Raw genomic sequence first — 16,297 nt, 5'->3', positions numbered from 1 at the left:
TTTATCATTTTATTGCAAGACAAAAGAAAACTAAATTGTAGACTGTAGATTTTCAGTATCTTCTATCAACATTTTAGCTTTAATGAAGTATATGTTGAATTTATAAGCTATACAACCAAATAATAACCAAGAGCTATTATTCCTATGTTCCTTTTGGATTACTAGAGGCTACTATGCCCTTGAATCCTCCTTGAGATTTTTGATGATTCAACTTCCTCTCTGGTTAACACCAAAGATAGAGGTGATGGTGTTGGTGAGAAAAGTCAATTTTATTTATATAGCCGAGCATCGCAAACACAATTTGCCTTGAAGGGCTTTACAGTCTGCACAGCAATTGACACCCTCTATCCTTAGACCCTCACATTGAATGAGGAAAAACTCCACGGAAACTCTTGTACAGGGGAAAAAGGGGAGGAACCTGGAAGACTGAATTAAAAGGTCGACGTGTGTAAAATTTAACCTTACATTTTATAAATCGCAGTCTGACCAATCAGCAAATACTTTTGAATGTATCATTGTATGATGTAATGCTTTTTTTGCAATTGCAAAAGGCCAATATGACACTTTATTACTAGATACCTGAAAAAGCAAAGTACTGCTTAAGGGTCACCTCAATTAATGTTCGACACTTTCTGCTTTGTTCTTCCTCCCTGACTTATGTTACTTCTCAATGTTGTTGCCTCCAGCTTCAAAACCTTAACTTCTAATTAAATTGCCGTCATGATAACGGGTAATTTTTTATTTATTTCTGGTGACAAATTAATAACATTGACTGAGCAGCACAAAGAGGATAATTTAGCCCATCTGTCTGCTGAACTTGATTTGATGAATGCGTTTTGGTCGCCGGCTGTTATTGAAACATGGCTGTGCTGTGCTCACTATTTTTTGTGCTGCTGAAGTGACTGTGTTATAACTGTAAAGTTTGTAATTGTATAATTAAACCAATTCATATTATTCTGTTATTAATGATACTGAGACGTGTCCACGTTCAGTGCACATTTAGATTAAAACTATTTTTCTCAAGTGTTTCCAGTACCACTGTAGTCAGAGGTCTTGATCTAACTGCTCTTAATTTGCTTTAACAGTACCACTTATGGTCACAAAATGTATCTATGTATATATATTGTACAAGTAAAATACATTTATCATAATGGTGTCTGAATGGTGACTTAATGGTCTGTACTTTCCCTCCATTGGTCTGCACTTTGAAGAAGTTAAAAGGCATGTATTTTGTCAGCCATGTCCCACTGGTCAATGTCATCACTGGGTCATGCTATGACACAAATATTACCCACGATGATGACAAAACACTTGGACTGGGTGGCACAGGAAGTTATTAGCTTGGACGTGAGGGTTCGGCTCTGTGAACCATGAGGCATAATTTGTCTGATTAATGTGTCAAGGGAACTTATGAATATTCATACTTTCCACCTGACTGACTGTGAAGAGTCAGAAAGTGCCAAGGGATAAAACTAGATGAGCTCGAATCGCCTGCAGAGTGATTTAAATGCTACCCACAATTTAATGGAAATACTGGCTGTTGTATTTTCATTGAAGTTTACTCACAATTAATGAATATGAATAAATGGGTGTGTTCAACACATGCTGGTATAGATGTGGGAGATATGGCCAAATAGATTATCACAGTCAAAAGGCTCAAAGATCATAGTTGATCATTATTGCAAAAGAGTTCTTCAGGTTTTCAGTGAAAGTTGAAGAAACCTATAATTGTGGTTTAAAATTGCTTTATTTGCAGAAAACAAACATAAAAACACCACAAACTAAATAATGTTAGACTGCAGAAGTCTGAGCTGAAAAATATTCAGAATTATCACACATCGCTATATCAATTTGTTATATAATACACATTTTTTTCCCTTTGATTGGTATTATATATTTAGGCACAAATATTTAATTAAATTATTGCCAGCTCCTTTACAAAAGCCAAGAGGCAGACAAGCACAAGAAAATTACACCACAATTTAGACAAATACTGTGAAAAAGTAAGACTGACAGTCAACTAAACAAGGTAACAATACAATGTAAGAATTATGACAAGATAATATGATTTAAAAAGCATATAAATGAAGGAATAAAGGCAGTATAAAAAGGCACATGCCAGAGGAAACAAACGTGATGGAGGACAGAGACCTGCACTAAGAACAAAGAAGTTGATGCAAAGGGGAAGGATCAGGATTATCTGATCAGGAAAACCATTAAAGAGCACAGATTCAGCCCAGAGCTGCTTGACTTTTAACCTGACTGTAATCTCCTGATTTTATTGTCAGATAGCATATGAACCGATCGTTTCCCAAGAGACTCGCTGTCTCTGCCTCAGCATCGAATCGTGTCCTGCCCTGGAGACCGGAAAGCAGCTCTCACTCCCTCATGAATATTGATCTGAACCATAACATGGCAAATATCCACTGCATTACCATGCTCAACAGGGTCAAAGGTCACCTGAACTATTATTGGAAGGCTGTGCATGAAATGCTCATTGAGTGGTCAATAACAGGATTTTCTTCTGAACAATAAATTCTAATTTCAGATTTCACATAATTATACAGTCATAAGCAGAAACACCAGGACAGATAAACAACTTTGATCGTCTCCGCTTCAGCACATTAAATTTCACATAAAATAGTAAATATAAGTGCCAACAGTTGAGACACAGCTTTATATGAGCAAATTGACATCAATACAAAAAGAAGTGTGCGGCACAAAAAGCCCTTTAAATGCAATTAGAAACTTGGCGAGAAAATGTTTCTTGTTAAATGTAGTATTCACTCTTAAATTATAGACTCATCACATATCGAACTACTGCTGTGACAGCAGTGATGTGTGAATGAATCTTTAAAGGGTCACTGTTAATGTGCACTGGCTTTCAAACAGCAACAAACAATTAAAAAATGATTAAGAATCAAGTTGAGCCCAAGTTTGTTTGTTTTTTAACCCAAGCCTCAACCATTTGTCCCCAATTTCCTCGAATTATCCTCACTTTACCTCCCTTTGTCTCAAAACTGATTGCTCTGTAGCCATGTGTGTGTCATCTTATATTTTAATTGCTAAAGAAGTGATACTGCCAACACAAACCCCACAGAGGTTCTTGTTTCATAAGTCACTAATTTACACCCAGAAAACTGGTTTCAAACATTCACGGTTTGTGTCACGATTCCCCAGTGCACAAACGCACCATTGTAATGCTGGGCAAGACATAAAAGCACCAGTGTGGAATTTCTATCACCCCAGACTGCATTCAGGAAACAGGAACAACAACAGCTGTCATGTGTGCATGTAAGCAAGTAGTCTGAGAGTTGTTTAGGGAATTCTTCATGAACAAGGGCCAAGGGGTTAAATTAACAGACAGTCACGTTCATTTAATCATGACAAGCCAAAATTGAGATTGGAAATTAAATCTGATTGTGCAGCCCTACATAATGACTAGGTATCTTTTCTTTTAGCAGGTCACAGTTAGCAGTTTAGCTTTTATGGATGCGTCTGGGTGTGTTTTGCCATTAATCCACTTTACTGTGCTATATACAGAACAGTCAGGTCAATAAATATTGGGACATTGACACGATTCTCTACTTTTTGGCTCTATACACCACTACAATGGATTTGAAATGCAACAAACAAGATGTGATAGTGACAGCTCCTTGGATGTCATATTGAGAGTTTACAGCAACTGATTTCAAATGCAAATATCACTCCTGGAATCAACTCCAGAACATGTACCTGCTTAATTGAAGATGACATGATGAGGGAATAGTCCAACACTAGTCCATGAAATAGCTTTTCAGTCAATTGTCCAATTACTTTTGGTCCCCTAAAAAGTGGGGGGCACATATAGAAAGTGTTTCCTACACAGTTCACCTGATTTGGAAGTAAATACCCTCAAATTAAAGTGTGTGCAGTTAAAGCACATCGTGTTTGTTTCCATTGTAGTGGTGTAGAGAGCCAAAATCAACAGAAATGTGTCATTGTCCCAATATTTATAGTATCGCTGATGTGCTTCCCTCAGCTGTGATGTAAAATGCATTACAACAGTGTACAGTGCAGGAATACCACTGGCAACACAGATTGAAAATAGTTATACAGAGAAATGCTGAGAGTCGTGAGGAGCTGATATGTTTAACCAGGACTGTGTGAACTCATTTGGCAATAGTTTAAATGCCAGAGATGTGTTTTATTATGTAGACATTGCACAGTACAGGTTTAAAAATTTATTTTTCTAATTTTCAACTTCAGGAGGTGAGCGATCCAGACATCATGGAGCTTGTTCACAGCTCTCTAGGCCGGATGACCATCATTCGTCAGATCTTCCCATTGTGGAGGGACACAAACGTTCGCTGCATGAGGAACAATCACCGCATCTCCTCCCTGCTCTGTGACCCACAGGAAGGCTATCTGCAATCTCTGGAGGTAAACAAACAAAAAAAACCTTAAACTATAAGTTAATGCGATCAAACGGCTTTCAAAGAAGTGAATTTATTTACAGTTTACAGGTACAAAATATAACTACTTTTCAAAAAAAAAAAAAAAATGTTTTTCTTCCCATCCAATCGTACAATTAATATATAAAAATCAAATCGTCTAATATCAAACTATCCAAAGAAACATTTTTCTTCACTCTAATAAGAAATAATAAAAAACAAATTCTCCACTGAACACGTTGAGTCATAGATTTTCCAAACAAGGCTCAGCCAAAGCCTCTGACTGAGCGGCGAGGATGGAGAGTATGCAGCATGGAAGTAATATGATGGATGAGGTTGCATTGAGCATTAGCCTAACAAGGTTCTCCTCTGTCCTTTTCTAAAGCTTTTCTGCTGTGTTCATAGGACATCGACTTTGAGCTTTAGTAACGGCCAGCATGCACTGAAGGTTAGGTACATGATTCTCATGGATCACACACTTTACAGGATATAATATGCATACAGCTATAGGACAACATCCTCCAAGTGTGGCGTGGATATAAATATTAAGTGAATGTATGCAACTGAATATAGATTAAATTCCTCTGGTAGCGTAATTATGGTGAACAAGAGTGTCCATGAATATAATTATGGCTGCAGCTCTATGTAACTAGGGGATATAGGCAGAGTAGAATATAACATAGTAAAAATATGTGAATAAATGTGTGTCTTTATCTAAGTGCAGAACCACTTACTGGTTATGCTATACACTAATTTTAAATGATGTGTTAAATGATGAGACATAATGAGAAATCATGTGTTTAACAAAGGTTTCTACAGTAGACAAAACTGTGTATTATTCACAGTTTATGTTTATGATTTGTATTGATTTGTCTGAACCTAACATAAAATTATAATGGCAGCCCATAGCCAACTGGAAGGGAATTAGGCTTGTATCCGAAGGGTTGCCAGCTCAAATTTGAAGATGGGTCAAGGGCTGGGGGAGCCCCTGAGCAAGTGGTGCCTACTGCGTTCACCACTGGTGTGTAAAAACAATGGGTTAGAATTGCAGAGGTCAAATTCAAATTCCAGAGTTGATACACCTTTTCAGCAACATTACAGCTTTAGTATTTCGGTAACACAATGCCACTGCCTTGTTTGGACATTCCCAATCTCCCTCTCTCTGCCACTTATTTTCCTTTCAAAGTTATTACTTTCTACTCAAAATAATAAGTAGCAAATAAGTAAATCAGTAAATACAGCAGGTCTTAATCAGAGGGTAGTTTGTTCAATTCCTGGCTCCCCCAGTCCATATGCAAAAGTTATCTTAGGCGAATTAATGAACTCCAAATTGGCCCTGCAGCCTTTGCCGGCAGTATATGAATGATGGGTAATAGAAAATTGCAGCATATGGATACACTCTACGACTGGGTGAATGGCAAAGTGGCAGTGCAAAGCGCACACGACTGGAAATGTGCTTTATAAATACAAACCATTTTCCATTTTACTAGACTTATCTCTGTTGCCCAATCCATCTGGAGTGTAACTGCTGTGTCCCCCTTTGAAACGTTCACTTTCGTTTTTAGCCATTCTCTGGACAGATGGCGGAACCATGTGGCGCATGCACCCACAGTTCTTAATAATTCACACGAAAGAGGCTTAAATATAGGGTAGTGGCTGTTGAAGCCCTCATGGTGAATAGTTAATTCATTCGAATCTCACAAAGGGGAGAACACACACAGCTTTAGTTCTTGTAACAAGCTTTGATTTGACCTGCAGAAATCACTGCAACATGATCTTTAAGAGGGCTGGACTGAAGTCCTAAAATGTCAGAAAATGAATACCTGGAGTGGCAGCTAGTATCGCTTCCACAGATCCTCTTCAGTGGGAGGATTTTTCTTAAGTTGACCCAGGCGTTCGATCCAATTCCACTGTCACTCCAACACAGGAGCATTATTTATGACAGAGTGTGCTGCAGTTGGAGCACAACAACTGAGTTGATGGCAGCTCTGAAACTCATTAGCAGGACAATGATTGAACTGGAAATAATTTGTTTTTTTGCCTTTATTTTCGCTCACACCACACAACTCTATAATTACTCTTTCATGATATTACAGCGGTTTGTTTTTCTAACATTTCACAGACTTGATAATTGGTTCAAGCCCACGATTGTTATTGTATACGTGTAAACACATGGACAAACAGAGCAAAGTTGCCACTGTGTCAAAACTGTGTTTTCATCTTGCCAACGGAAGGCAGCCATGACAGTGACAGATAAAAAAGAGAAAAAAAAAGGTCGACAGTCATCCTAAAACTTCTGATTCTCGCTGCAAGTGAGGAGACAGACTTTTATTTACTTGCTTCTATTTCTTTCCATCCAACTTCAAACTAGACAAAAAGACAACTATATTTGTGTCATTACGTCATTCCAATAGCTTCACTGTGGATCCGGGTGATATAAAAACTTTAAAAAAAAAGTTCTCTTGACAACAACAATTCAGTTTCAGAGTATAGTGTTATATGTGTGTTGCACAGCAGAAACTATCTACAAAACCGAAGATGCATCAATAAAAATAAAAGTTTATTTGTTTTTTTTTCTTTTCTCACGACAGGTGTCCAACCTCTACCTGTACGACAGTGTTTTGATGCTGGCCAACGCCTTCTATAGGAAACTGGAGGACAGGAAATGGCACAGTATGGCCAGCCTTAACTGCATTAGGAAGTCCACGAAGCCATGGAATGGTGGCTGGTCTATGTTGGACACAATCCAAAAGGTAACTTAAGTTAAGAGATATCTTTTTCTGTTTGTGTATTCTTCTCCATACTGAAACATGGCTGCAAGAAGGTGGCTTGATTTCATCAATTTCAATGTGATAATTACATTTTTCTTGTTGCAGAGAGTCATGCTGGTTTAATCTCAGCTCAATACAGTTGTTTTCTCCTCATACGTTTATGCATCTGTTTATGTTCCATGTTAGAGGCTCTAACGCCGAATACATTTTCACAAAATCAGATTTTTCACTTTTTTGCAGTAGCAAAACACTATTTGTGTTTCTCTTGATAGTTCTATTATATATATATATATATATATTCAATTCAACATACAAGGAATACATTGCATAAATTGCATGTAGTATGACTAGTGATGAAAACTCCCCCTCCCCCAAGTTTAATAGTTCAAATTCTATAGTTAGATCAATGAAAACACTTGCATTTACTGAGATGTATTGTGCATGCATTTGCATTTACTAATGAATGCTTGAAGGAATAAAAAGTACATAAAAACAGGAAGTAAATACTTTCTGGTTGTTGTTGCTACAGGGACGCATCAGTGGACTAACAGGACAGATGGACTTCCGTGCTGAAGGCTCTAACTCACATGTTCAGTTTGAGATTCTGGGAACCAGCTACAGTGAGACATTTGGGAAAGATGTGAAAAGGGTAAGAATATTTAAAATCTTTTTTGGCCTTTCGTGGTGTGAGATATAAACAAAAACAATAATCTTATGCGTCAAGATGGTTTCTTTTTAGAACCATATAGCTGCTGTACATACAGTAGGCATAATGTATTTAACAGCATGGTGCCAAAATGTGTTATTTCACAAAGCAGCCGCAGTGTGTACCAGTTATATACTGTCCGAAAGAGCTCTGTGATAGAGGATGTGATTTTGCAACGACTTATGTAACTGTTCTTTTCTGTAGGTGGTGGGAAACAGCAGGTATTGTGAAACCGCTGATGGAAATAGCTTTACTTAGACATTGTCTAAGTGTGACCACTTACTGTGAGATGAGAGAAATAAATGTGCAAAAAATGAGCAGTGTCTCATTAGCTCAAGGTCCCCTGCAATTCTCCTCAGTTTAAGTGCCCATTTTAGTCTTCAGGATTGATGACCCAAGTTTTTTTTTTTTTTTTTTTTTCTCCCCTAATAGTTACTTTGTTCCAAACCTGTTGTCAAGTAGATGCAGTACATATCAAGTTTACCTCATTTACAAACAGGGAAGAGTACGGACCTATAGGACTGTACTTTAACTCTGATAGTGCAAAGCTGCCTAGCAACACATAAGGTATGATTGTACAGGAGTTTCAGGATGTATTTTGATCCCTGATTACTGGGCGTTTAACATTATTTTCTGCCGATGTGTCAGGTATGATGGTGCCCTCTACTGGAGCTCCAGATTTAACCACATCTCTTAACTCTACCCTTCCATTTCACTGTATCGCCCATATTGGCTTGTAAACTGTCATCTAGCACCGGGTTAAAAACCAAAAAGAAAAAAATCATACTAGGGCTTTTTGACTCTAATTATACAAGACAATATGGTGACTTTGCATATAAGGGTTTGTTTTAACATGCATACTAGCTGTGGTTATGTGTTGAAAACCGATTGTTTCGTGTTGTGCTCATGATGAGTAAGTGTCGGAACCTGCTTGAGCGCTGAGTGTTGCAGAGCTGAAGTGAGAGATGGAGGTTGTTATTCGTGCTCTCTTCTCTGAGCTGTAATTTGTTTGTCGCTGTGGATGTCCTGATTCAGTCAGGGACTTCTTGCAGAATGAAGAGAAATTGAGTTTCTTGGCAATCTATGTAGAGCAGGACTGACCAGAAGCGGTAATGAAGATTTAATCACCACTTAGCCCAACTGAAATCATGACGCCAATTCATCATAATGTGGCCATTAACATTAGCTCGCAGAAGAGAGATAGACCCTGTGTTTACTCACATATATACAGATACAGACATGTAAACAAATAAAAGATCCAACATGTAGGTGTGTTACGTCATCACATTCTGCAAGAACACATCTTCAGCCCCTTGCCACTGACTCTCTCAATAGTATATTGAGGACCAAAGCACAGGAATTACATGGTTTTCGTGCCATTTAATCAATTAAATAACCACTTGTGTCATATGGATATTTCTGCATTCTTTGTTTGTTTTTTCCTTTAATTTGCCACCTGTCTGCACAGACCCTTTTCCATCCACCAAATTATACAAACCTTTAATAGTGGATCTTAACAAACTTGTCTTGTAAAGATCAACTATTATAAAGGTTTGGACCAGCAAACAGAGAACAGAGAACAGAGGCCAGGGAGCACATGAACATGTGGCTGCTTGTATCTCAAAATCATTAGAGGAGGAAAAGGAACAGCAAAGCCACAAAATGGATGTCAAACACATTCGGTGTTGTTAGTTAGTTGCGTGGCATGTCTGCTTGTGTGTCTGCTCACAAACTTGACAGAACCATTTATTGGGACAAAATGTGCAGATTTGTGTCCCTCATCTCTCTGTTTCTCTATAGCAAAACACTTTAAGCCTGTTCTTTGTCATGTGTTGTGAAAAAAAAACATGTACCATAAAGAAATGACAGCTAGTACATGCTTCCCTGATCATTGTTGTGTTTTGTTTTTACGAGTGGTGTCTGACTGTGATTGCACATCCTGCTCTACCCCCTGACCCACACCCTCCCCTTTAGAGCCTCCTCATTTTTGTTCCTTTCTCCCTTCTCGTTTTTTCTTGTCCTATTACACCATCTTCTTCTGCTCACTTCTCCTCTTCCCCCGAGCCTTCCTCCTCATTTTTCAGCCCTGGTTTCCTCCCTCTCCATCATCGTTTATCTGCATTCAGTCCATTTTCTCCCAAGCCTGATGGGTCTTAGATGAGGCGTCTTTCTGTTTAGAAACTGTAATGAAGACTGAAATACTATTTCCTGGATGGCTACTGTGAGTTTTCTCCACCATCCGGTGATGCTACAGAGTGATCAATGTTGCTGTTGTTGTTTTGGTTCCCCAGTTTGCTCTTATTGATGTGTCAGTTCGTATCTAGGCAGATATTGCTAATGACTTCCAGCTTGCCCAGAGATCTTCATAGAGAAAAGTCAATTCATTTGAATGTAATTGTTCCTCCAAGCCAAACATTTTTGAATGCATCATGCAGTAATTGTCTCTAAACATGTCCTCCATCACAAGATTGGCAATGTATTATTGTGTAGTTTTTTATAGGACAAAGAATTCCCCCTAGTGCTGCACGTCTGTCTGTGAAGCTCCTAATTCTTGAAATCATGAAATACATCAAAGTAGATTTTTTTTTTTTTTTTTTAAATGAAACTATATATTATATTCAGCACACTGTGATACACTATTTACATCCATTAGTGTATTTTAAAGGTGCATTATGTAATAAATCTAAAGCAACTGGCCATCCTATGTCACAGAGGACCAGGAATAATGTTCATATAACAAACTCACCAACAAAAAAAGTACAACATAAATATTTGCATTAAAAACATTTTTTTTTGTTTGTTTATGTTTTGAAATTATGTTTTGGCATGAGGCGCCATCTACCACCATCTACCAATCATAGCAGTCGGTAGAGTCTCAGCTGCTGAGCAACCATGGGTTGCCAGTTACATAGCTACAATTGAAATGAAACGAAAGGAAACCTAAAAGACCTCGGTATGAATGTCAAATACGGCGGGCGGCTGCCATACCCGCTTCGGTGCGGCGGGGGTTGTGTCTCCGGGCAGAACCACCACCACCACCCCGTGGAGGTGGATACGACTCGCCACAGTGTTTTGATTTTGAGTGTAGTAACCGTTTTTAGCCGCATTGTTACAGATGGCTCCTTTAAAGCATCTGATGGAACCATAATACAGTGCCTGAGACATGTGGCACATGTGACTATGCCATTAAAGATAGAAGCAGTAAAAACGGCCACATACATGTATTTTTCCCCTAGATTTTGTGGTGATCCATTCAGCTATGTACACTCATCAGTACAAGTGCTCCCAGTGCCAATGTGTATCCTCAATCGACCAAATCCATACTTTCAAAAACCAGGCCAACTCTGGCAGGCATGTACCAACAGAGCCAGCTCACATACGGTTTTCTGGCACAAGAAATGATTCAAGTCTGCCATAATGACAATCTCTGATGGGTGATGTTTTTCATCAGAACAGTTGGCTTTGTCACATGAGCTCCATGTGTCACATAGCATGCATACAGGCATGCAGTTGTTGATAGCTTATATTTGTCCCATTCCAAAATGCAATTTCTCCTGACTTGTCAAGCTGAAGTTTTATTAAACAGTCTCTAAAGGACACTCCCTCCCTTGCCAACAATAGATCTGGAGGGGGTTGATGGGGCAGTTGATCCAGTGATTAATTTACCAGGCATTGATGTATAGCTTTTGGCTTCACAGCAGCTACCTGTTTTTTTCTTTTCTTTACCAGTTGTACAGAACAACGGCGTGGATCAGAATGACATTTGTACATTTGGCAATAAATGAACACAGAAAAAAGCAGGCATAACCACTCCCATGTTGTCACATGTGAACTATACAGCAAACACAAAGTTCCATATAAAGCTGTATGCATAGCCATTACATTGCTCATGTCTGCCCATTAGATTTTGAATAAACACATAAAATATAAACATACAAAACATGGTTTCCACATCATTATTGTAATTTTAGTTCAAAAAACATATTTAAATTGATTACTGTGTGATATTTGTGCAGGTCTGTGAGAAACAAAAATGTTAGCTTCAGTTTGTAGAATATGATGTGTATAGAACAAGACAATAATTCATCCACAATTATATTTTTACACACATTTTGGCTTTAACAAATATTGCGTTTTAAAAATTGCAGTACGCTTTATTGCATCATTACCACCATATTGGAGCAGACATCACATGCCTGTAAACACATGCAAGTAGCGTGTCAATGAAAAATTGTAGCATCAATGTCATTTTGGCATCCTGGCCTCTCTTCAGACCAGACACATAGTTGTTGAAGGTCAAACAAAGGTTAAACAGGCATCAGCATATGTCTGCTCTTCCAAAGTCTGAAAAGTCAATTTACTGGGCGAGTTATAAGTGTGTGCATGGCATATCTGGTTTCCCACTGGAGTTTCCTCTGCTGTTTGCTCTTATTGTGTCTTGCGTATGATTTGTATGTGCACATATTTGGAGACAAATTAAACACTCGTACATTCCCACTGATTATTTTGTATATTTCCATATTTAATTAAAACTGTAGCGACTGTAGCGCCAGATACCTTGATTCTGAAACTCCTTTGTTGCCAGTCAACATCATTAAAATGAACAAAGGGCTCAAGACTCCTTATAGCATTGGTGAATCTATGTGAATAAATTAGAGCAACAATCTTATTTTGTGACGTAGTGCAATTCATTGAGCTGTAAATATGTATTTCCCTTTTCTCACAAATGTTAACTCTAATTGTTCAACTGACAGGATCCAGTCATACTTGGGGTGAATTCCAATTCCTTGCTTAACCCTCAATCTTAACCCTCAATCTCAAAAATGCGTGCTCCCGCTAGTGCAAGTGCTGTCCAGATTCTCAGAAAAATTAAGTTGAGGGGCAAGGGCTACCCAGAATGCATTGTTTTTTTCCACAAAAAGATGGCACCGAAAGCAGCGAAACGAGTACGCTACAAATGAAGTGTTTTCTTTGTTAATAGATATATAAAAATTATGAAAACCATTGTATTATCTTAGTTTAGGCCCATATTATGGATTACTGACTTTGTCAATAGCCGGCTAGTGCGCACACACAATCGTTGGTTGTAGTTTAAGCCGTGGTGTGTGGTAACTGTCAGCTGAATATGTCCGTGGTTGTGATATTTGTATGAGTATAATCGTGATGTAAATATGTTCTTCTTCTTTTTTGGAGTTGACAGACTGGACGCAGCTTTCGCGTTATTCTGCACCCCACAGTCTGAAGACGTATCTGCATTTAAGGGGTGTCCCATTTCTAAGTGACAAAACAACACTCAACAATTGGTTTTGAGGGCCAGTTAAGATTAAGGGTTGAGCTTGAGGGTTAAGATTGAGGGTTAAGGTAGGAATTGAAATTGGCCCTTGTTCTGCAGGATCTCTCCACATCCCTCAAGAAATAAACCTTGTGACGTCCAGTAAATGCACAGCATCACCCTGTGCCACCTGCTCATTGCTTTTCTCAATGCATGAGATGAAGTAAGCAAAAATCATTAGTTCATAAGTGGAGGTGATGAGCTGAAAACAGAATTGATATGTTTGGAGAAGTGGAAAGCTTAAATCTCTCTGGGTTTCAAATGCTACATTCAAGACTGTTCAACAATATTTCATCTGAATCTGCAGAAAAGCAGCAGACATTACAGTCTTTTTTGTTTAGCTCTTGTATACAGTCTTTTTGAAGCATGACAATTGAGTCTCAAGCAGACAGGAGGATGGAGCATTACTCTGACTCTTGTTTACTGCACTGATCCATATAAAATGACACAGATATTCTTCAAGGTAACACAGAAAAGGCATGGGGAAAGGGGAAAAGAAATGAACCTAATCATTTGGCGCTTTCATTTCACAGTATTTTTCTATTAAATTGAGTGATGTCACTTCGATAGAAGAATGAAGTCACCTCATCCAATATCTTTCTCTTGTGTTTTGTTTCCTTTTCGCAAATTTCTTTTGCCCCTCAACTCAATTTTTCAAGACTTTTACTGTTACTGTGTCTAATATAGTCCTAGAAAAAGCCTTTCTTGCCTCTTGTATCTGTAGAGCAGTTGACTATAGTGCAGGGCTGGCCAGCTCTAGTATTTCAGGACAGATGTCTCCTTTTTTGACTAATTTAAAGGGCATATTAAATAGAAGCATCAAATTTTACACCAGAAGCATGGTGTAAAATTTTTACACCATGCTTCTGGTGATTAGAGATAATACCATCCGTCACCAATCGAGCCTACAAACATACAGTACAGTATGTACTCTATGTGGTGTATGCTAAGTTCATGGACGTACTCGATAAGAATAATAGTGGTCTTCTGGGAAATTCCAATAGCACCTGGTACTCTGCAAACACTTTTGCTGCATCCCTTTTCTCCTCCATACTTTTCCTTTCTTGCTTTAATGTCACTGTCGAATAAAGCAAAAATACAAAGACAGTACATTCCCTGACACATGCAGAGACATCTGACTTAGGCAGTAAACAGGGCAGAAAGTTACGATGCATCATACTATATACTGAGCACACGCACATGTCAATGGAGATGTGTGGCAGACAAAGCAGCGTGGGTCAATAAGAGACTTGGCAGCATGATGGGCTTGTCAATATGGAAGCAAGTGATGGACTGAACTGGCAGAAGAGGGAAAAAAGGCAGAATAGCTGCAACTCACTTGAACTATAGTTCTGCATCTGTAATGACGCAGTTTAACTGGTTGCATGAAAGAGAATGCGGTCCTTCCTGTGATTTGCAGGAGATACTGTAATTGAGCAGTTGTGCTGCAATGAATCCAGGGCTATTTCCTTTCCATCCCATTGTCATTTTCAAACGGTAATTGGCATTTATTCTGCCCCATTACAGATCATTATTTTGGGGTATTAAGCGTCATAACCATCACTGTAATTGCAGCCTTGCTGTTTGTGTGACTTTTGAAACTGGATGTTCGACAATCTTAGTGGAGATTAGAAGCAAGTTAATGTGTGATGTCACTTGAAGTGCACTTTATGTACACTCTTAGTGACTGATTGCTGTGTGTATTTACAGTTGTATCTAAACCTAAAATCCTAAATAAGCTAAGATTTTGGCACCAAAAAAAACATTTTTTTAGAATATTTCTTTTTTACATGATGTGTCCTCTAAAGACACGGTTGATGTAGTGGTTAGCACACAACCCGAACAAGGGCCTTTCTGCATGGAGTTTGCATGTTCTTCTCATGTCTCTGGGTTCTCCAGTTTCCTCCCACAGTCCAAAGACATGCAGCTTTGGCGAATAGGCAAATTGGACACTGTAAATTGACCGTGAGAGTGCAGGGTTTTTTGTCTCTATATGTCGCCCTGTGATGGACTAGTAAACTGTCTAGGGTGTTAGCTGAGACTGACACCAGTGCCCTGTGACCCTTATGAGGAGGATAAAGCAATTGAAGATGAGTGAGTGGATGTCGTTTTGTTAGTCACATCCTTGGAAAACCCAAAATGTGTTTGTATTATTGATTTAGTAAGATATTAGTTTGTTAGATGACATTAAATCTATACATTATAAAATGAAAATGCTTATTCATTGACAAGTTATACCTTTAAAGGTAATCAAAGACCAGAGTGTGTCCAGTCAAGTGTTCATTCATATGCAGGTGGCGTGGCTTTTATTTGTGACCTTGTCCCAGTGCTGTGTTGATGTGCAAAGCTCTGTGAAGTAGAAGTGTTCCTCTTTAGTGTTCTTCAGTTTACAGAGTAGAGATTGCTCCGTTGTTGGTTTTCTTTTTTCTTTTTTTTTTACCGCTGAGGACGAAGCTGCTCATGGAGAAAATAGCTGTGAAGCAGGGAACTGACGTTGTGCCTCCCCACACACACTCGAACACACAAAAAGACACAGCTGCACAAACTGATATGAAGATAAAGTAGGCAAGCTTGGTTGTGCAGAACTACTCTACCTAACTATACTCATTACACACATACTGTAGACTCAAGGTTTACTGCCAACAACAAACTCAATTTTGATTTATTTTTTTATTTTTTTTGAGCTGTTTACAGTGCAGGAACTGCTTTGCTTCTCAGCACACAAAGGTAAGTAAATACATACTGTGTAACTACTAACATATTATATTTACAATCAGTGGCTCCTGGAACAACTAATTTCCATATCACAGACATGCACACTGTGCTTATAGATAAAGGCCCTAGGAGTCCTTTTCATGAGTAACATCCTGCACAAGGAGAACATGTTTATACACACCCACACAAGCTGGCAGGTTCTGAACACAATTCACTATCAGTCTGCATTGACACTATGCATAGCAATGCTGTGAAACTCTTAACTCGTTTTATTATTTGGAGGCCTACTCACCAGTGGGTTTGTGAGGAACAAAAGACTTTGCGGTTATTTATTTATTTA

At 38.5% G+C, this 16,297-nt stretch overlaps 1 protein-coding gene across 1 annotated transcript in view; it reads left to right on the top strand.

Annotated features, from left to right (window-relative positions):
• grid1a (glutamate receptor, ionotropic, delta 1a) overlaps positions 1–16,297 on the top strand; it is a gene marked incomplete at both ends in the record, with an annotated part of 241,815 nt that overhangs the window by 204,131 nt on the left and 21,387 nt on the right. Inside the window, 3 exons of the mRNA XM_083897762.1 lie at positions 4,249–4,422; positions 7,025–7,186; positions 7,734–7,853. Of these exons, the coding sequence (XP_083753888.1) occupies positions 4,249–4,422; positions 7,025–7,186; positions 7,734–7,853 (456 nt within the window). The remainder of the gene's footprint in view (positions 1–4,248; positions 4,423–7,024; positions 7,187–7,733; positions 7,854–16,297) is intronic.

This window comes from Microchirus variegatus (genome assembly GCF_963457635.1).
Source record: "Microchirus variegatus genome assembly, chromosome: 11".
Classification (NCBI taxonomy): Eukaryota; Metazoa; Chordata; class Actinopteri; order Pleuronectiformes; family Soleidae; genus Microchirus; species Microchirus variegatus.
This window is presented reverse-complemented; position numbering and strand designations above follow the sequence as displayed.